The sequence below is a fragment of the Xenopus tropicalis genome, chromosome 8 (assembly GCF_000004195.4).
Source record: "Xenopus tropicalis strain Nigerian chromosome 8, UCB_Xtro_10.0, whole genome shotgun sequence".
NCBI classification, from domain to species: Eukaryota; Metazoa; Chordata; class Amphibia; order Anura; family Pipidae; genus Xenopus; species Xenopus tropicalis.
The window spans coordinates 133,915,326-133,937,304 of record NC_030684.2 but is presented as its reverse complement, the minus strand read 5'-3'; the positions used below and the strand labels follow the sequence as shown (position 1 = coordinate 133,937,304).

Sequence of the window (21,979 nt, the reverse complement as noted above, 5' to 3'; positions counted from 1 at the left end):
CTATAATAAGGCACAATATTAAGGCACTATAATAAGGCACAATAATACGGCACAATATTAAGGCACTATAATAAGGCACAATAATACGGCACAATAATAAGGCACAATAATAAGGCACAATATTAAGGCACTATAATAAGGCACAATAATACGGCACAATAATACGGCACAATAATAAGGCACTATAATAAGGCACAATAATAAGGCACTATAATAAGGCACAATATTAAGGCACAATATTAAGGCACAATATTAAGGCACTATAATAAGGCACTATAATAAGGCACAATAATAAGGCACAATAATAAGGCACTATAATAAGGCACAATAATAAGGCACAATAATAAGGCACTATAATAAGGCTTACCCACTTGTCCAACATTAGCAAAACATTTAGATGCACAATAAATACTATACAGTATCTAGTAGAATTAAATCTAAAACAACTGGACTTTTCAGAGTTTTTTCTTGAATACGTTTCACCACTCATCCGAGTGGCTTCTTCAGTTCCAATGACTGGTAGGGAATTCCCCGGCATTTCAACCCTTGAGGGTAGTACAGTCACAGACATCCAATCACATTGAACTTGTTCAGTTAGGTGTTGGCTGAAACTGACAGGTGTAAGAAGGTATGATCCAATCACTATGGTACCATGATTCTCAGTGATGCAGGGGTTAATCCTTCAAAGTACATTGCTGGAAGTGTGATCTGTTGTGAAACTGCCAGGGTAAGGATGTCAAAGCGGCATTGTATGTTGGTGACAAGCAGTGTCGAAGGCCCCCTCCTCTGTTCAGGGATGGTTTTTCCAGGCTGGTATAAATGGCCTCTTTCACACCTCTTTCAACCCATCTGTCCTCTCTGTCCCCAGTGTCAAACAACCGAATTAGCCTAAAGTCGCCCGATATCGCCCACCCGCAGGTGGGAGAAGATCTGCTCGCTTGGTGACCTCGGGTCAAGTTTTTTTTTTTTTTTAATGTTTTGTTTCGCTAATTACCACTTAAGCAACACTTCTTCCCTTTCATTTACAGTACATTTTAATTGTATAAAATGAGTATTCATGGCACTTACCTTTAACCACTAATGACTTCTGTCTTTTATGCTGCCAGTTCCCCCCAAAGTGAAGGTTTCCAGCTCAGAGTCAGAGAGCGGTACCAAACTGCACTGCCGGGTGTATGGGTTCTACCCCCGAGATGTGGAAGTGAAGTGGATAAAGAATGGGAGAGATGAGATTCACTCAGAGGAGGCAGCACAGATCCTGCCAAACCCTGATGGCACCTATCAGATCAGAGTCAGTGTGGGGGTAACACCAGAGGGGGGCGCCACTTACTCCTGCCATATAGATCACAGCAGCTTGGAGAAGACACTGGTTATTCCCTTTGGTGAGTAACTTTAGGCTGATGGTTACAATAAGAAAAAACGTTTCATTCCCCTGACAAAATGTATTTTGTAATTTCAAAAATATTTTATATTCACAAAAATAAATTTAGTGGCTTTAAAAATATTTGTAAAGTGAATTTTGTCAGCTTGAAATATTTTTATTTCATATTCTGTCAGAAATGTCTGTTAAACTGTTTGGAAGGAAACTGTGTGACTACTCGCAAGCATATTAAGGCTAGCCACTAATTGCTTAGAGCCAAAAACTGAACCACAGAGCATAAGGCTAATGGCACACAGAGCGAGTTACCATACCTCACAACATTTGAAAAATGAAAACAGGGACTAAAAAATTTGATGCGTGCAGTGCTGCAATTTTTTGGCCATGCCCACTTTTGTGGCCATGCCCCGATTACCACACCCCATTTTTTTTTCAAAAAATGCTCCTTTTATATAGTTGAAATGCCGGGATCAGATGCAAATGTGCTATACCCTCATACTGTACTACCTAAGGAAAACAATATAGCAACTCCTACATATAAATACAAATATAGAGAGAAGGCAGTCAGTTATAAGGGAGTTATAACTATGTACCAGTTTTTCCCCCCATACACAGTGCCCCCAATGGCCCAATAGACAGTACCCCCCATACAGAGTGCCCCCATACACAGTGCCCCCATAGACAGTACCCCCCCATACACAGTGCCCCCCATAGAAAGCACCCTTATAGACAGTACACCCCCAATTGACCCCATAGACAGTGGACCCCATACACAGTGCCCCCAATAGCCCCCATAGACAATGCCCCTATAGTAAGTGCCCCCAATTGCCCCCATAGACAGTAGCCCCATAAACAGTAGCCCCCCGTACACAGTAGTCCCCTGTACACAGTAGCCCCCCCTTACACAGTAACCCCCCCGTAAACAGCCGCTCCTTTTTCTGCTCCTTATGCGGCAGTGACAGGCCCTTTTATAAGGTTGCGCCCCATGCGTATGACGTCACACGTACCACAGGGTGCAACCTTATAAAAGGGCCTGTCACTGCCGCACAAGTTGCAGAGCAGCAGAAGAAGCCAACGTTGCGGGTACAGCCAGCGCATCCCGCTGTGCTTGATAGTTCAATGAATGTCCCAGAAATGCGGGATGCAGGGATGCACTATAAAAACCGGGGGGTATGAGTTACTTGTCTGTGATAGATCTCTGCTACTGTGGCCAAAATGCCTTTGCAACAATAAGTGTCAGGACAGGCAGAAAGTCAGATAACAGGCCTAGGACAAACTGGTAAGTCAGATGGGGGGGAACAAGGGCAGGGCAGAAACAGGCCCCATACGGCTTGGATTAGCCAGAAAGCTAATGATGCAGCACAGGCTACCAAGCAGTGCCCTGCAGTGCCATTAAATGACTATAATAGATTTTACCATCAGTATCACTTCCTTCACTTACATTTGGTGGTTTACCCCCATCCCTTTTTCCTTTCTACCACCCATAAACAGAACCCAACAAGAGAAGCCATTTTTATATCATCCCTGTGGCATGGCTCCTCCTCCTCCTCCTCCTGATTATCCTGGGAGCACTGATATACAGAAAGAGAATGGCAAAAGGTATTTATTTTCATTTTAAATGTGTTTGTATATTGGACATAAGGCGCAGTTTTGCTCAGGTAAGTCACTCTAAGGTAAGGTGACCAGATTTTCACACTCGGCGGCAATTTTTTTAGCCACTCCCACTTTGGAAGCCACACCTCCAGTAAACCACGCCCCAGATGGTGGTATGGTACAGTGGCATTTACATGTATAATACTCCAGAACTCATAGCAGAATAAAACTGTGACTATTCCATGTATAATACCCCAGAACTCACAGCAGGATAAATACAGTGCCAATTCCATGTATAATACCCCAGAACCCACAGCAGGATAAATACAGTGCCAATTCCATGTATAATACCCCAGAACCCACAGCAGGATAAATACAGTGCCAATTCCATGTATAATACCCCAGAACCCACAGCAGATAAATACAGTGCCAATTCCATGTATAATACCCCAGAACCCACAGCAGGATAAATACAGTGCCAATTCCATGTATAATACCCCAGAACCCACAGCAGGATAAATACAGTGCCAATTCCATGTATAATACCCCAGAACCCACGGCAGGATAAATACAGTGCCAATTCCATGTATAATACCCCAGAACCCAATGCAGATAAATACAGTGCCACATCCATGTATAATACCCCAGAACCCACAGCAGGATAAATACAGTGCCAATTCCATGTATAATACCCCAGAACACACAGCAGGATAAATACAGTGCCAATTCCATGTATAATACCCCAGAACCCACAGCAGATAAATACAGTGCCAATTCCATGTATAATACCCCAGAACCCACAGCAGGATAAATACAGTGCCAATTCCATGTATAATACCCCAGAACCCACAGCAGATAAATACAGTGCCAATTCCATGTATAATACCCCAGAACCCACAGCAGGATAAATACAGTGCCAATTCCATGTATAATACCCCAGAACCCACAGCAGATAAATACAGTGCCAATTCCATGTATAATACCCCAGAACCCACAGCAGGATAAATACAGTGCCAATTCCATGTATAATACCCCAGAACCCACAGCAGATAAATACAGTGCCAATTCCATGTATAATACCCCAGAACCCACAGCAGGATAAATACAGTGCCAATTCCATGTATAATACCCCAGAACCCACAGCAGGATAAATACAGTGCCAATTCCATGTATAATACCCCAGAACACACAGCAGGATAAATACAGTGCCAATTCCATGTATAATGCCCCCCAGAACTCATAGCAGAATAAAACAGTGGCCATTTCATGTATAATACCCCCCAGAACTCATAGCAGAATAAAACAGTGGCTATTCCATGTATAATGCCCCTCAGAACTCATAGAAGAATGATACCCCAGAACCCACAGCAGGATAAATACAGTGCCAATTCCATGTATAATACCCCAGAACCCACAGCAGATAAATACAGTGCCAATTCCATGTATAATACCCCAGAACCCACAGCAGGATAAATACAGTGCCAATTCCATGTATAATACCCCAGAACCCACAGCAGATAAATACAGTGCCAATTCCATGTATAATACCCCAGAACCCACAGCAGGATAAATACAGTGCCAATTCCATGTATAATACCCCAGAACCCACAGCAGGATAAATACAGTGCCAATTCCATGTATAATACCCCAGAACACACAGCAGGATAAATACAGTGCCAATTCCATGTATAATGCCCCCCAGAACTCATAGCAGAATAAAACAGTGGCCATTTCATGTATAATACCCCCCAGAACTCATAGCAGAATAAAACAGTGGCTATTCCATGTATAATGCCCCTCAGAACTCATAGAAGAATGATACCCCAGAACCCACAGCAGGATAAATACAGTGCCAATTCCATGTATAATACCCCAGAACACACAGCAGGATAAATACAGTGCCAATTCCATGTATAATACCCCAGAACCCACAGCAGATAAATACAGTGCCAATTCCATGTATAATACCCCAGAACCCACAGCAGGATAAATACAGTGCCAATTCCATGTATAATACCCCAGAACCCACAGCAGATAAATACAGTGCCAATTCCATGTATAATACCCCAGAACCCACAGCAGGATAAATACAGTGCCAATTCCATGTATAATACCCCAGAACCCACAGCAGATAAATACAGTGCCAATTCCATGTATAATACCCCAGAACCCACAGCAGGATAAATACAGTGCCAATTCCATGTATAATACCCCAGAACCCACAGCAGATAAATACAGTGCCAATTCCATGTATAATACCCCAGAACCCACAGCAGGATAAATACAGTGCCAATTCCATGTATAATACCCCAGAACCCACAGCAGGATAAATACAGTGCCAATTCCATGTATAATACCCCAGAACACACAGCAGGATAAATACAGTGCCAATTCCATGTATAATGCCCCCCAGAACTCATAGCAGAATAAAACAGTGGCCATTTCATGTATAATACCCCCCAGAACTCATAGCAGAATAAAACAGTGGCTATTCCATGTATAATGCCCCTCAGAACTCATAGAAGAATGATACCCCAGAACCCACAGCAGGATAAATACAGTGCCAATTCCATGTATAATACCCCAGAACCCACAGCAGATAAATACAGTGCCAATTCCATGTATAATACCCCAGAACCCACAGCAGGATAAATACAGTGCCAATTCCATGTATAATACCCCAGAACCCACAGCAGATAAATACAGTGCCAATTCCATGTATAATACCCCAGAACCCACAGCAGGATAAATACAGTGCCAATTCCATGTATAATACCCCAGAACCCACAGCAGGATAAATACAGTGCCAATTCCATGTATAATACCCCAGAACACACAGCAGGATAAATACAGTGCCAATTCCATGTATAATGCCCCCCAGAACTCATAGCAGAATAAAACAGTGGCTATTTCATGTATAATACCCCCCAGAACTCATAGCAGAATAAAACAGTGGCTATTCCATGTATAATGCCCCTCAGAACTCATAGAAGAATAAAACAGTGGATGTTTTCTGAGGCGGCGATTGGCTACATTTGGTTCCCACTTATAGCCAGTGATAAAGTACATTACTTGACAGGCATTTTCAAGTGAGGTTTGTTTCCGGACTGGGTGCTGCCAGTTAGTACACGGGGACTTTTAAACATTATTTCAGCTGCTGGGGACAGTCCACAGGGCAATTTCCAACAGGGCAGGAGGTCTTGAAACGGGGCCTGTCCCCGTGGTATGGGGACGAATGGTAAGCATACTCTAAGGGTACATCATGGCTCTGGATATCTGACCCTCTGCAAAGTAAGAGCCATACAGTAAAGCAGGCAGATCCACCCTCCCGTACCAGGGATACAAAAACCTCAGCTTAACTTAATTAGCTGAGAGTTAATAAAAGTTTATATAAGCAGAAAAACATAATTAACTTACATGCTCCATAGAAAATACATAGTACATGCAGGGAAATCCTTCCTCACTTCACTACGCCAGCTCAACAGTAGGGAACCTATTCTAGTCCTGTCTATGTAGCAACTACCGAGGACTCACTTAGGGGCTGATTTACTTACCCACGAACGGGTCGAATGGAGTCCGATTGCGTTTTTTTCGTAATGATCGGTACTTTGCGATTTTTTCGTATGTTTTGCGATTTTTTCGGATTCTTTACGAATTTTTCGGATCCAATACGATTTTTGCGTAAAAACGCGAGTTTTCCTATCCATTACGAAAGTTGCGTAAAAAGTTGCGCAATTTGCGTAGCGTTAAAACTTACGCGAAAAGTTGCGCATTTTTCGCGTAAGTTTTAACGCTACGCAAAATGCGCAACTTTTTACGCAACTTACGTAATGGATACGAAAAACTCGCGTTTTTACGCAAAAATCGTATTGGATCCGAAAAATTCGTACAGAATCCGAAAAAAATCGCAAAACATACGAAAAAGTCGCAAAATATTCGTTTTCAAGTCGGAACTTTTCCAATTCGGGTCGGATTCGTGGGTTAGTAAATCAGCCCCTAAGAGTCATACTTTTAAACATTTCAATGAAAGAAGAGGAGCAATCAAGCCCATGCCCCATATTACCCTGGTCACAGCAAACTCCCTTCCCCCAACCCTTCTGCTAAGGCCCATACCTTTTGGGATCCATGATTTGGGAGTGTTCTGCAAAAATCGAAACCATTTAGAAAAAAGTTTTATATCACTAAACATTTTTAAATTAAAAAGTCACAGCTGGATTTCCCTTCGGGGCAGCCGGAAAGGACTGGGCACGTGGAGATCTCCTGTACTTAAACTTCAGGTGTGGTGGGGCAGCATGTCACCCCTTAATTTGTGCCACCCTAGGCCTGGACCTTTGTGGCCTTGCCCCCAATCCGGGCCTGTAAAAACAGCTGTGCACTGAAGCTGCGACCACATCAATGAAACAATACTAGAGCTTAACTTGCAAAGATATACTTCTAACGGGGCAAATAGTTATAAGGAAATTACAGCAAGGGGTAAGAAATGGAGCAACATTAAAGACCTGATAGAGAAGGAGAAACCATGGAAAATATAAGTGTAGCAAAGAGATGGCTTCTAACAGGGCAATTTTAAATATATTGCTCACAAGCTTCTTGCAACTATAACTTGTGGGTCCTCTTAGCTTTTTCCCCCATCTGTTTTCTTCCTTTGCCCCAATATCATAGGAAGGCCCATCTCTCACTACATCTGCACTATCTTTATTGGTGCTCTGGGGGTTAGAAAGGAGCACTTTCATCTCATTTCATTGGCGCAAATGTTGCCTCTTGTGTTCCAGTCACCATTTTAAAGCCATTTGACATTGTACAAAAAGGGAAGCCCCCATGGTGCAACAATGAAAATGACTCTGGAAAATGGGAAACCCCACCAGGTTGTTCATAAAAAATTGTCAAAAGCATTACCTTTGTACAGTAGTACAGTAGTACAGTAGTACAGTAGTACAGTCGTGCAGTAGTACAGTAGTACAGTCGTGCAGTAGTACAGTCGTGCAGTAGTACAGCCGTACAGTAGTGCAGTAGTACAGTAGTACAGTAGTACAGTCGTGCAGTAGTACAGTAGTACAGTCGTGCAGTAGTACAGTCATACAGTAGTACAGTAGTACAGTCATGCAGTAGTACAGTAGTACAGTAGTACAGTAGTACAGTCATGCAGTAGTACAGTAGTACAGTCATGCAGTAGTACAGTAGTACAGTAGTACAGTCGTGCAGTAGTACAGTAGTACAGTAGTACAGTCGTGCAGAAGTACAATAGTACAGTAGTACAGTCGTGCCGTAGTACAGTAGTACAGCAGTACAGCCGTACAGTCATACAGTAGTACAGTACTGCAGTCATACAGTCGTACAGTCGTACAGTAGTACAGTGGTACAGTGGTACAGTCGTGCAGTAATACAGTAGTACAGTAGTACAGTCGTGCAGAAGTACAATAGTACAGTAGTACAGTCGTGCAGTAGTACAGTAGTACAGTCATACAGTAGTACAGTAGTGCAGTCATACAGTTGTACAGTCGTGCAGTAGTACAGTAGTACAGTCGTGCAGTAGTACAGTAGTACAGTAGGACAGTAGTACAGCCATACAGTAGTACAGTAGTACATTCATACAGTAGTACAGTCGTGCAGTAGTACAGTAGTACAGTAGTACAGTCGTGCAGTAGTACAGTCGCACAGTAGTACAGTAGTACAGTCGTGCAGTAGTACAGCAGTACAGTAGTACAGTCATGCAGTAGTACAGTTGTACAGTAGTACAGTAATACAGTCGTACAGTAGTACAGTAGTACAGTAGTGCAGTAGTACAGTAGTACAGTCGTGCAGTAGTACAGTAGTACAGTCGTGCAGTAGTACAGTAGTACAGTCATGCAGTAGTACAGTAGTACAGTAATACAGTTGTGCAGTAGTACAGTAGTACAGTCGTGCAGTAGTACAGTCGTGCAGTAGTACAGTAGTACAGTCATACAGTAGTACAGTAGTACAGTTGTACAGTAGTACAGTAGTACATTCGTACAGTAGTACAGTCGTGCAGTAGTACAGTCGTACAGTCGTGCAGTCGTACAGTAGTGCAGTAGTACAGTCGTACAGTCGTACAGTCGTACAGTAGTGCAGTAGTACAGTAGTACAGTTGTACAGTCTTACAGTAGTACAGTAGTACAGTAGTGCAGTCGTACAGTAGTGCAGTAGTACAGGGGTACAGTGGTACAGTCATGCAGTAGTACAGTAGTACAGTCGTGCAGAAGTACAATAGTACAGTAGAACAGTAGTGGAGTAGTACAGTCGTCCAGTAGTACAGTCGTACAGTCATACAGTAGTACAGTCGTGCAGTCATGCAGTTGTACAGTAGTACAGTAGTACAGTCGTGCAGTAGTACAGTAGTACAGTCGTGCAGTAGTACAGTAGTACAGTAGTACAGTAGTACAGTCATGCAGTAGTCCAGTAGTACAGTAGTACAGTCGTGCAGTAGTACAGTAGTACAGTAGTACAGTCGTGCAGAAGTACAATAGTACAGTAGTACAGTCATGCCGTAGTACAGTAGTACAGTCGTACAGTCATACAGTAGTACAGTACTGCAGTCATACAGTCGTACAGTAGTACAGTAGTACAGTAGTACAGTGGTAGAGTGGTACAGTCGTGCAGTAATACAGTAGTACAGTAGTACAGTCGTGCAGAAGTACAATAGTACAGTAGTACAGTCGTGCAGTTGTACAGTAGTACAGTCATACAGTAGTGCAGTCATACAGTTGTACAGTCGTGCAGTAGTACAGTAGTACAGTCGTACAGTAGGACAGTAGTACAGCCATACAGTAGTACAGTAGTACATTCGTACAGTAGTACAGTCGTGCAGTAGTACAGTAGTACAGTAGTACAGTCGTGCAGTAGTACAGTCGTACAGTAGTACAGTAGTACAGTCGTGCAGTAGTACAGCAGTACAGTAGTACAGTCATGCAGTAGTACAGTTGTACAGTAGTACAGTAGTACAGTCGTACAGTAGTACAGTAGTACAGTCGTGCAGTAGTACAGTAGTACAGTCGTGCAGTAGTACAGTAGTACAGTCATGCAGTAGTACAGTAATACAGTCGTGCAGTAGTACAGTAGTACAGTCGTGCAGTAGCACAGTCGTGCAGTAGCACAGTCGTGCAGTAGTACAGTAGTACAGTCGTACAGTAGTACAGTTGTACAGTAGTACAGTAGTACAGTAGTACATTCGTACAGTAGTACAGTCGTGCAGTAGTACAGTCGTACAGTCGTGCAGTAGTACAGTAGTGCAGTAGTACAGTCGTACAGTCGTACAGTAGTGCAGTAGTACAGTAGTACAGTTGTACAGTCTTACAGTAGTACAGTAGTACAGTAGTGCAGTCGTACAGTAGTGCAGTAGTACAGTAGTACAGTTGTACAGTCTTACAGTAGTACAGTAGTACAGTAGTGCAGTAGTACAGGGGTACAGTGGTACAGTCATGCAGTAGTACAGTAGTACAGTCGTGCAGAAGTACAATAGTATAGTAGAACAGTAGTGGAGTAGTACAGTCGTCCAGTAGTACAGTCGTACAGTCATACAGTAGTACAGTCGTGCAGTCATGCAGTTGTACAGTAGTACAGTCGTGCAGTAGTACAGTAGTACAGTAGTACAGTCGTGCAGTAGTACAGTAGTACAGTAGTGCAGTAATACAGTAGTACAGTCGTGCAGTAGTACAGTCGTACAGTCGTACAGTAGTACAGTAGTACAGTAGTACAGTCATACAGTAGTACAGTCATGGACTTGTGGGTCCTCTTAGCTTTTTCCACCATCTGTTTTCTTCCTTTGCCCCAATATCATAGGAAGGCCCATCTCTCACTACATCTGCACTATCTTTATTGGTGCTCTGGGGGTTAGCAAGGAGCACTTTCATCTCATTTCATTGGCACAAATGTTGCCTCTTGTGTTCCAGTCACCATTTTTCAGCCATTTGACATTGTACAAAAGGGGAAACCCCTATGGTGCAACAATGAAAATGACTCTGGAAAATGGGAAACCCTACAGGTTGTTCATAAAAAATTGTCAAAAGCATTACCTTTGTACAGTAGTACAGTAGTACAGTCATGCAGTAGTACAGTAGTACAGTCGTGCAGTAGTACAGTCGTGCAGTAGTACAGTCGTACAGTCGTGCAGTAGTACAGTAGTACAGTCGTGCAGTAGAACAGTTGTACAGTCGTGCAGTAGTACAGTAGTACAGTAGTACAGTCATGCAGTAGTACAGTAGTACAGTCGTGCAGTAGTACAGTAGTACAGTACTACAGTAGTACAGTGGTACAGTGGTACAGTCGTGCAGTAGTACAGTAGTACAGTCGTGCAGAAGTACAATAGTACAGTAGTACAGCCGTGCAGTAGTACAGTAGTACAGTCGTACAGTCATACAGTAGTACAGTAGAACAGTAGTGCAGTTATACAGTCGTACAGTCGTGCAGTAGTACAGTAGTACAGTAGTACAGTATTGCAGTAGCACAGTAGTACAGTCATACAGTAGTACAGTAGTACAGTAGTACAGTTGTGCAGTCATACAGTAGTACAGTAGTACAGTCGTGCAGTAGTGCAGTAGTGCAGTAGTTCAGTAGTTCAGTAGTACAGTCGTACAGTCGTGCAGTAGTACAGTAGTACAGCCGTGCAGTAGTACAGTAGTACAGTAGTACAGTCGTGCAGTAGTACAGTAGTACAGTCGTGCAGTAGTACAGTAGTACAGTACTACAGTAGTACAGTGGTACAGTGGTACAGTCATACAGTAGTACAGTAGTGCAGTAGTACAGTCGTGCCGAAGTACTATTGTACTTCAGAAGTACAGTCGTACAGTAGTGCAGTAGTACAGTCGTACAGTAGTACAGTATTGCAGTAGCACAGTAGCACAGTAGTACAGTAGTACAGTAGTACAGTTGTGCAGTCATACAGTAGTACAGTCGTGCAGTAGTGCAGTAGTTCAGTAGTTCAGTAGTACAGTAGTACAGTTGTGCAGTAGTACAGCCGTGCAGTAGTACAGTAGTACAGTCGTACAGTCATACAGTAGTACAGTAGAACAGTAGTGCAGTTATACAGTCGTACAGTCGTGCAGTAGTACAGTAGTACAGTCGTACAGTAGTACAGTAGTACAGTCATACTGTAGTGCAGTAGTACAGTCATACAGTCGCACAGTAGTACAGTTGTACAGTCGTGCAGTAATACAGTAGTACATTCGTACGGTAGTGCAGTAGTGAAGTCGTACAGTAGTACAGTAGTACAGTCGTACAGTGGTACAGTGGTACAGTCGTGCAGTAGTACAGTAGTACAGTAGTACAGTCGTGCAGTAGTACAGTAGTACATTCGTACAGTAGTACAGTCGTGAAGTAGTACAGTCATACAGTAGTACAGTAGTGCAGTAGTACAGTCGTGCAGAAGTACTATTGTACTTCAGAAGTACAGTCGTACAGTAGTGCAGTAGTACAGTCGTACAGTAGTACAGTATTGCAGTAGCACAGTAGTACAGTCATACAGTAGTACAGTAGTACAGTTGTGCAGTCATACAGTAGTACAGTAGTACAGTCGTGCAGTAGTGCAGTAGTTCAGTAGTTCAGTAGTACAGTAGTACAGTTGTGCAGTAGTACAGTCGTGCAGTAGTACAGTAGTACATTAGTACAGTCGTACAGTATTACAGTAGTACAGTTGTGCAGTAGTACAGTCGTGCAGTAGTACAGTCGTACAGTAGTACAGTCGTGCAGTAGTACAGTCGTACAGTCAGGCCCGGATTTGTGGCGAGGCTACAAAGGCCTGGGCCTAGGGCGGCACATACAGAGGGGTGGCATGCCGCCCCGCCGCAAGCAAATTTTAACATTTTGCTTCCATACAGAGCAATGGGGACATCTCCCCACTGCTCCGTATGGGAGTTCTAAGTTTGGCGCATGCGCATTAGCGGTCATGGCGGGGGGCAGTCGTACAGTCGTGCAGTAGTACAGTCGTGCAGTAGTACAGTCGTACAGTAGTACAGTAGTGCAGTAGTACATTCGTACAGTAGTACAGTCGTGCAGTAGTACAGTCGTACAGTCGTGCAGTAGTACAGTAGTGCAGTAGTACAGTCGTACAGTAGTGCAGTAGTACAGTAGTAGTCATACAGTTGTACAGTAGTGCAGTTGTACAGTAGTGCAGTCGTACAGTAGTGCAGTCGTACAGTGGTACAGTCGTGCAGTAGTACAGTAGTACAGTCATGCAGAAGTACAATAGTACAGTAGTAGTCGTGCAGTAGTACAGTAGTACAGTCGTACAGTCATACAGTAGTGGAGTAGTACAATAGTGCAGTAGTTCAGTCGTACAGTCGTGCAGTAGTACAGTAGTACAGTCATGCAGTAGTACATTTGTACAGTAGTGCAGTAGTACAGTAGTACAGTCGTACAGTAGTACAGTAGTACAGTCGTGCAGTAGTACAGTAGTACATTCGTACAGTAGTGCAGTAGTACAGTAGTACAGTAGTGCAGTAGTACAGTATTACAGTCGTGCAGAAGTACAGTCGTACAGTAGTACAGTAGTACAGTCGTGCAGTAGTACAGTCGTGAAGTAGTACAGTCGTACAGTCGTACAGTCATACAGTAGTACAAAAGTGCAGTAGTACAGTCGTGCAGTCGTACAGTAGTACAGTAGTACAGTAGTACAGTAGTGCAGTAGTACAGTAGTACAGTTGTACAGTAGTACTGTCGTGCAGTAGTACAGTCGTGCAGAAGTACAGTCGTACAGTAGTACAGTAGTGCAGTAGTACAGTCGTACAGTAGTACAGTATTGCAGTAGTACAGTAGTACAGTCGTACAGTAGTACAGTAGTACAGTCGTACAGTAGTACAGTAGTACAGTCGTGCAGTCATACAGTAGTACAGTAGTACAGTAGTACAGTCATACAGTCGTGCAGTAGTGCAGTAGTGCAGTAGTACAGTAGTTCAGTAGTACAGTAGTACAGTTGTGCAGTAGTACAGTCGTGCAGTAGTACAGTAGTACAGTAGTACAGTCGTACAGTATTACAGTAGTACAGTTGTGCAGTAGTACAGTCATGCAGTAGTACAGTCATACAGTAGTACAGTAGTGCAGTCGTGCAGTAGTACAGTCGTACAGTCAGGCCCGGATTAGTGGCGAGGCCACAAAGGCCTGGGCCTAGGGCGGCACATACAGAGGGGTGGCATGCCGCCCCGCCGCAAGCAAATTTTAACATTTTGCTCCCATACAGAGCAACGGGGACATCTCCCCACTGCTCCGTATGGGAGTTCTAAGTTTGGCGCATGCGCATTAGCGGTCACGGCGGGGGGTTTGTTCGCGCATTCGCAAGTTAGGCGCATGCGCATTCGTGTTTTCGCGGCGGCGGGGTGGGGGGGCGCCGAATGGGGCGGCCTTGGGGCGCCCCAAGTAGAAATCCAGCCTTGCGTACAGTAGTAGTAGTAGTAGTACAGTCATGCAGTAGTACAGTCGCACAGTAGTACAGTAGTACAGTAGTACAGTAATACAGTTGAGCAGTCGTACAGTAGTACAGTCGTACAGTAGTACAGTCGTGCAGTAGTACAGTAGTACAGTCGTACAGTAGTCCAGTTGTGCAGTAGTACAGTAGTACAGTCATACAGTAGTACAGTCGTGAACTTGTGGGTCCTCTTAGCTTTTTTTCCCATCTGTTTTCTTCTTTTGCCCCAATATTATAGGAAGCCCCATCTCTCACTACATCTGCACTATCTTTATTGGTGCAAGTTAGGCGCATGCGCATTCGTGTTTTCACGGCGGCGGGGTGGGGGTGGGGGGCGCCGAATGGGGGCGGCCTCGGGGCGCCCCAAGTAGAAATCCGGCCCTGCGTACAGTAGTAGTAGTAGCAGTAGTAGTACAGTCGTGCAGTAGTACAGTAGTACAGTCGTGCAGTAGTACAGCAGTACAGTCGTGCAGTAGTACAGTCGTGCAGTAGTACAGTCGTGCAGTAGTACAGTAGTATAGTCGTACAGTAGTACAGTAGAACAGTCATTCACTAGTACAGTAGTACAGTAGTACAGTCGTGCAGTCATGCAGTAGTGCAGTCATGCAGTAGTACAGTCGTGCATAGTACAGTCGTGCAGTAGTACAGTAGTACAGTCGTGCAGTAGTACAGTAGTAGTCATACACTAGTATAGTAGTACAGCAGTACTGTCGTGCAGTACTACAGTAGTACAGTCGTGCAGTAGTACAGTAGTATAGTCGTGCAGTAGTACAGTAGAATAGTCGTGCAGTAGTACAGTAGTACAGTAGTGCAGGAGTACAGTAGTACAGTCGTGCAGTAGTACAGTCGTGCAGTAGTACAGTCGTGCAGTAGTACAGTCGTGCAGTAGCGCAGTAGTACAGACGTGCAGTAGTACAATCGTACAGTAGTACAGCATTATAGTCGTGCTGTAGTATAGTAGTACAGTCGTGCAGTAGTATAGTAGTATAGTAGTACAGTCGTACAGTAGTACAGTATTACAGTCGTACAGTAGTACAGTCGTGCAGTAGTACAATAGTACAGTAGTACAGTAATGCAGTTGTACAGTTGTGCAGTAGTACTGTCGTGCAGTAGTACAGTCGTGCAATTGTACAGTAGTACAGTCGGGCAGTAGTACAGTAGTAAAGTAGTGCAGTAGTGCAGTAGTACAGTCGTACAGTATTAGAGTCGTACAGTCGTGCTGTAGTACAGTGGTACAGTGGTGCAGTAGTACAGTAGTACAGTCGTGCAGTAGTACAGTCGTACAGTAGTACAGTATTACAGTCGTACAGTCGTACAGTAGTGCAGTAGTACAGTCGTACAGTAGTGCAGTAGTGCAGTAGTACAGTTGTGCAGCAGTACAATAGTACAGTAGTACAGTATTGCAGTCGTGCAGTAGTACAGTAGTACAGTCGTACAGTCGTACAGTAGTACAGTCGTGCAGTAGTACTGTCCTGCAGTTGTACAGTAGTACAGTCGTGCAGTAGTATAGTAGTATAGTCGTACAGTAGTACAGTCGTGCAGTCGTGCATTAGTACAGTCGTACAGTCAGACCCTGATTTGTGGCGAGGCCACAAAGGCAAGGGCCTAGGGCGGCACATACAGAGGGGCGGCATGCCGCCCCGCCGCAACCAAATTTTAACATTTTGCTCCCATACAGAGCAATTGGGACATCTCCCCACTGCTCCGTTTGGGAGTTTGGCGCTTGCTCATGCGCATTAGCGGTCACGGCGGGGGGGGGGGGCTTGTTCGCGCATGCGCAAGTTAGGCGCATGCACATTCGCGTATTTGCGGCAGCGGGGGGGGGGTATGCACCAAATGTTGGCGGCCTTGGGGTACAGTCGTACAGTCATACAGTAATACAGTAGTTCAATCATGCAGTAGTACAGTAGTTCAGTAGTACAGTAGTACAGTCGTACAGTAGTAGTCGTGCAGTAGTACAGTCGTACAGTAGTACAGTCGTACAGTAGTGCAGTCATGCAGTAGTACAGTAGCACAGTAGTACAGTCGTACAGTCATACAGTAGTGCATTAGTACAGTCGTACAGTAGTACAGTAGTACAGTAGTATAGTCATGCAGTTGTACAGTAGTACAGTAGTACAGTCGTGCAGTAGTATAGTCATGCAATAGTACAGTCATGCAGTAGTACATTAGTACAGTATTACAGTTGGACAGCAGTACAGTAGTACAGTCGGATAGTAGTAGTACAGAAGTACAGTAGTACAGAAGTACAGTAGTACAGTCGTTCAGTAGTACAGTAGTACAGCTGGACAGTCGGACAGTAGTACAGTCGGACAGTAGTACAGTCGTTCACTAGTATAGTCATACAGTAGTACAGTAGTGCAATCGTACAGTCATACAGTAGTACAGTTGTGCAGTCGTACAGTAGTGCATAGTACAGTCGTACAGTCGTACAGTAGTACAGGAGTACAGTTGTGCAGAAGTACAGTAGTACAGTAGTACAGTAGTACAGTATTACAGTCGGACAGTAGTACAGTAGTACAGTAGGATAGTAGTAAAGAAGTACAGTCATACAGTTGTACAGTCGTACAGTAGTACAGTCGGATAGTAGTAAAGAAGTACAGTAGTACAGTCGTACAGTAGTACAGTCGGACAGTAGTACAGTAGTACAGTTGTTCAGTAGTACAGTAGTACAGCAGTACAGCCATACAGTAGTACAGTAGTACAGTGTATAGTCGTAAAGTCATACAGTAGTACAAACAGTCGTACAGTCATAAAGTAGTACAGTCGTGCAGTAGTACAGTAGTGCAGTCGTACAGTAGTACAGTAGTGCAGTCGTACAGTAGTACAGTAGTACAAACAGCCGTACAGTCATACAGTCGTACAGTCGTACAGAAGTACAGTCGTACAGTCATACAGTTGTACAGTAGTACAGTCGTACAGTCGTACAGTAGTACAAAAAGTCGTACAGTCATACAGTAGTGCAGTCATACAGTAGAACAGTTGTACAGTAGTACAGTTGTGTAGTCGTACAGTAGTACAGTTGTGCAGAAGTACAGTAGTACGGTCGTACAGTAGCACAGTCGTACAGTAGTACAGTAGTACAGTCGGATAGTAGTAAAGAAGTACAGTAGTAAAGTAGTACAGTCGTACAGTCATACAGTCGTACAGTAGTACAGTCGTACAGTAGTACAGTCGGACAGTAGTACAGTAGTATAGTCGGACAGTCATACAGTAGTACAGTAGTACAGTGTACAGTAGTAAAGCCGTACAGTAGTACAGTAGTAAAGTTGTACAGTAGTACAAACAGTCGTACGGTAATACAGTCGTATGGTAGTATAGTTGTACAGACGTACAGTAGTACAGTAGTACAGTCGTACAGTGGTACAGCCGTACAGTTGTACAGTTGTACAGTAATACAGTAGTACAGTCGTGCAGTAGTACAGTAGTACAGTTGTGCAGTAGTACAGTCATACAGCACTACAGTAGTACAGTTGTAAAGTCGTACAGTAGTACAGTCGTACAGTAGTACCGTCGTACAGTAGTACCGTCGTACAAACAGTCGTACAGTAGTACAGTAGTACAGTCATACAGTAGTAAAGTAGTGCAGTCGTACAGTAGTACAGTAGTACAAACAGTCGTACAGTCGTGCAGTAGTACAGTAGTACACTAGTACAGTCGTACAGCACTTCAGTAGTACAGTCGTACAGTCGTACAATTGTAAAGTCGTACAGTAGTACAGTCGTACAGTAGTACAGTCGTACAATTGTACAGGCGTACAGTCGTACAGTAGTACAAACAGTCATACAGTAGTACAGTCGTACAGTAGTACAGTAGTGCAGTCGTACAGTAGTACAGTTGTGCAGTCGTACAGTAGTGCATAGTACAGTCGTGCAGTCGTACAGTAGTACAGGAGTACAGTTGTGCAGAAGTACAGTAGTACAGTAGTACAGTATTACAGTCGGACAGTAGTACAGTAGGATAGTAGTAAAGAAGTACAGTCATACAGTTGTACAGTCGTACAGTAGTAGTCGGATAGTAGTAAAGAAGTACAGTAGTACAGTCGTACAGTAGTACAGTCGGACAGTAGTACAGTAGTACAGTTGTTCAGTAGTACAGTAGTACAGCAGTACAGCCATACAGTAGTACAGTAGTACAGTGTATAGTCGTAAAGTCATACAGTAGTACAAACAGTCGTACAGTCATAAAGTAGTACAGTCGTGCAGTAGTACAGTAGTGCAGTCGTACAGTAGTACAGTAGTGCAGTCGTACAGTAGTACAGTAGTACAAACAGCCGTACAGCCGTACAGTCGTACAGTCGTACAGTCGTACAGAAGTACAGTCGTACAGTCGTACAGTCGTACAGTCATACAGTTGTACAGTAGTACAGTCGTACAGTCGTACAGTAGTACAAAAAGTCGTACAGTCATACAGTAGTGCAGTCATACAGTAGAATAGTTGTACAGTAGTACAGTCGTGTAGTCGTACAGTAGTACAGTTGTGCAGAAGTACAGTAGTACGGTCGTACAGTAGCACAGTCGTACAGTAGTACAGTAGTACAGTCGGATAGTAGTAAAGAAGTACAGTAGTAAAGTAGTACAGTCGTACAGTCATACAGTCGTACAGTAGTACAGTCGTACAGTAGTACAGTCGGACAGTAGTACAGTAGTATAGTCGGACAGTCATACAGTAGTACAGTAGTACAGTGTACAGTAGTAAAGCCGTACAGTAGTACAGTAGTAAAGTTGTACAGTAGTACAAACAGTCGTACGGTAGTACAGTCGTATGGTAGTATAGTTGTACAGACGTACAGTAGTACAGTAGTACAGTCGTACAGTTGTACAGCCGTACAGTCGTACAGTTGTACAGTAATACAGTAGTACAGTCGTGCAGTAGTACAGTAGTACAGTTGTGCAGTAGTACAGTCATACAGCACTACAGTAGTACAGTTGTAAAGTCGTACAGTAGTACAGTCGTACAGTAGTACCGTCGTACAGTAGTACCGTCGTACAAACAGTCGTACAGTAGTACAGTCATACAGTAGTAAAGTAGTGCAGTCGTACAGTAGTACAGTAGTACAAACAGTCGTACAGTCGTGCAGTAGTACAGTAGTACACTAGTACAGTCGTACAGCACTTCAGTAGTACAGTCGTACAGTCGTACAGTTGTAAAGTAGTACAGTCGTACAGTCGTACAGTAGTACAGTCGTACAATTGTACAGGCGTACAGTCGTACAGTAGTACAAACAGTCATACAGTAGTACAGTCGTACAGTAGTACAGTAGTGCAGTCGTACAGTAGTACAGTAGTACAAACAGTCGTACGGTAGTACAGTCGTACAGTAGTACTGTTGTACAGTCGTACAGTAGTACAAAAAGTCGTACAGTAGTGCAGTCATACAGTAGAACAGTTGTACAGTAGTACAGTCTTACAGTAGTACAGTAGTACAAAAAGTCGTACAGTAGTGCAGTCATACAGTAGTACAGTAGTACAGTCGTACAGTAGTACAGTCGTACTGTTGTACAGTAGTACAGTAGTATAGTCGTACAGTAGTAGTCATACAGTAGTACAGTAGTACATTAGTACTGTTGTACAGTATTACAGTATTACAGTAGTACAGTCGTACAGAAGTACAGTCGTACAAACAGTCGTACAGTCATACAATAGTACAGTAGTGCAGTCGTACAGTAGTGCAGTCGTACAGTAGTACAGTCATACAGTAGTACAAACAGTCGTACAGTCATGCAGTAGTACAGTCGTACAGTCGTACAAACAGTCATACAGTAGTACAGTCATACAGTAGTACAGTAGTGCAGTTGTACAGTCGTACAGTAGTACAGTCATACAGTAGTACAGCCGTACAGTAGTACAGTAGCACAGTAGTACAGTCGTACAGTAGTGCAGTAGTGCAGTCATGCAGTAGTACAGTCGTACAGTTGTACAGTCGTACAGTAGTACAGTAGTAAAGTAGTAGTACAGTCGTTCATTAGTACAGTCGTGCAGTAGTACAGTCATGCAGTAGTACATTAGTACAGTATTACAGTTGGACAGCAGTACAGTAGTACAGTCGGATAGTAGTACAGAAGTACAGTAGTACAGAAGTACAGTAGTACAGTCTATCAGAAGTACAGTCGGACAGTAGTACAGTAGTACAGCTGGACAGTCGGACAGTAGTACAGTCGGACAGTAGTACAGTCGTTCAGTAGCAGTCGTACAGTAGTGCAATCGTACAGTGTTACAGTCGTACAGTAGTACAGTCATGCAGTAGTACAGTAGTACAATCGTACAGTAGTACAGTCGTGCAGTAGTATAGTCGTACAGTCGTACAGTAGTACAGTCGTACGGCAGTGAAGTAGTACAGTCGTACAGTAGTGCAGTCATGCATTAGTACAGTCGTGCAGTCGTACAGTAGTGCAGTAGTACAGTAGTACAGTGGTACAGGAGTACAGTTGTGCAGAAGTACAGTAGTACAGTATTACAGTCGGACAGTAGTACAGTAGTACAGTCGGATAGTAGTAAAGAAGTACAGTCGTACAGTCATACAATAGTACAGTAGTGCAGTCGTACAGTAGTGCAGTCGTACAGTAGTACAGTCATACAGTAGTACAAACAGTCGTACAGTCATGCAGTAGTACAGTCGTACAGTCGTACAAACAGTCATACAGTAGTACAGTCATACAGTAGTACAGTAGTGCAGTTGTACAGTCGTACAGTAGTACAGTCATACAGTAGTACAGCCGTACAGTAGTACAGTAGCACAGTAGTACAGTCGTACAGTAGTGCAGTAGTGCAGTCATGCAGTAGTACAGTCGTACAGTTGTACAGTCGTACAGTAGTACAGTAGTAAAGTAGTAGTACAGTCGTTCATTAGTACAGTCGTGCAGTAGTACAGTCATGCAGTAGTACATTAGTACAGTATTACAGTTGGACAGCAGTACAGTAGTACAGTCGGATAGTAGTACAGAAGTACAGTAGTACAGAAGTACAGTAGTACAGTCTATCAGAAGTACAGTCGGACAGTAGTACAGTAGTACAGCTGGACAGTCGGACAGTAGTACAGTCGGACAGTAGTACAGTCGTTCAGTAGCAGTCGTACAGTAGTGCAATCGTACAGTGTTACAGTCGTACAGTAGTACAGTCATGCAGTAGTACAGTAGTACAATCGTACAGTAGTACAGTCGTGCAGTAGTATAGTCGTACAGTCGTACAGTAGTACAGTCGTACGGCAGTGAAGTAGTACAGTCGTACAGTAGTGCAGTCATGCATTAGTACAGTCGTGCAGTCGTACAGTAGTGCAGTAGTACAGTAGTACAGTGGTACAGGAGTACAGTTGTGCAGAAGTACAGTAGTACAGTATTACAGTCGGACAGTAGTACAGTAGTACAGTCGGATAGTAGTAAAGAAGTACAGTCGTACAGTCGTACAGTCGGATAGTAGTAAAGAAGTACAGTCGGACAGTAGTACAGTCGGACAGTCGGACAGTCGGACAGTAGTACAGTTGTTCAGTAGTACAGTAGTACAGCAGTACAGCAATAAAGTAGTACAGTAGTACAGTGTACAGTCGTAAAGTCATACAGTAGTACAAACAGTCGTACGGTAGTACAGTCGTATGGTAGTATA

The 21,979-nt window shown here is 43.6% G+C and overlaps 1 protein-coding gene across 1 annotated transcript in view; it reads left to right on the top strand.

Moving 5' to 3' along the window:
* Positions 1-21,979, top strand: part of LOC100494293 (major histocompatibility complex class I-related gene protein-like) — a 36,363-nt gene that overhangs the window by 4,475 nt on the left and 9,909 nt on the right. The window contains exons 4-5 of the mRNA XM_018096955.2: positions 1,107-1,379; positions 2,867-2,974. Of these exons, the coding sequence (XP_017952444.2) occupies positions 1,107-1,379; positions 2,867-2,974 (381 nt within the window). The remainder of the gene's footprint in view (positions 1-1,106; positions 1,380-2,866; positions 2,975-21,979) is intronic.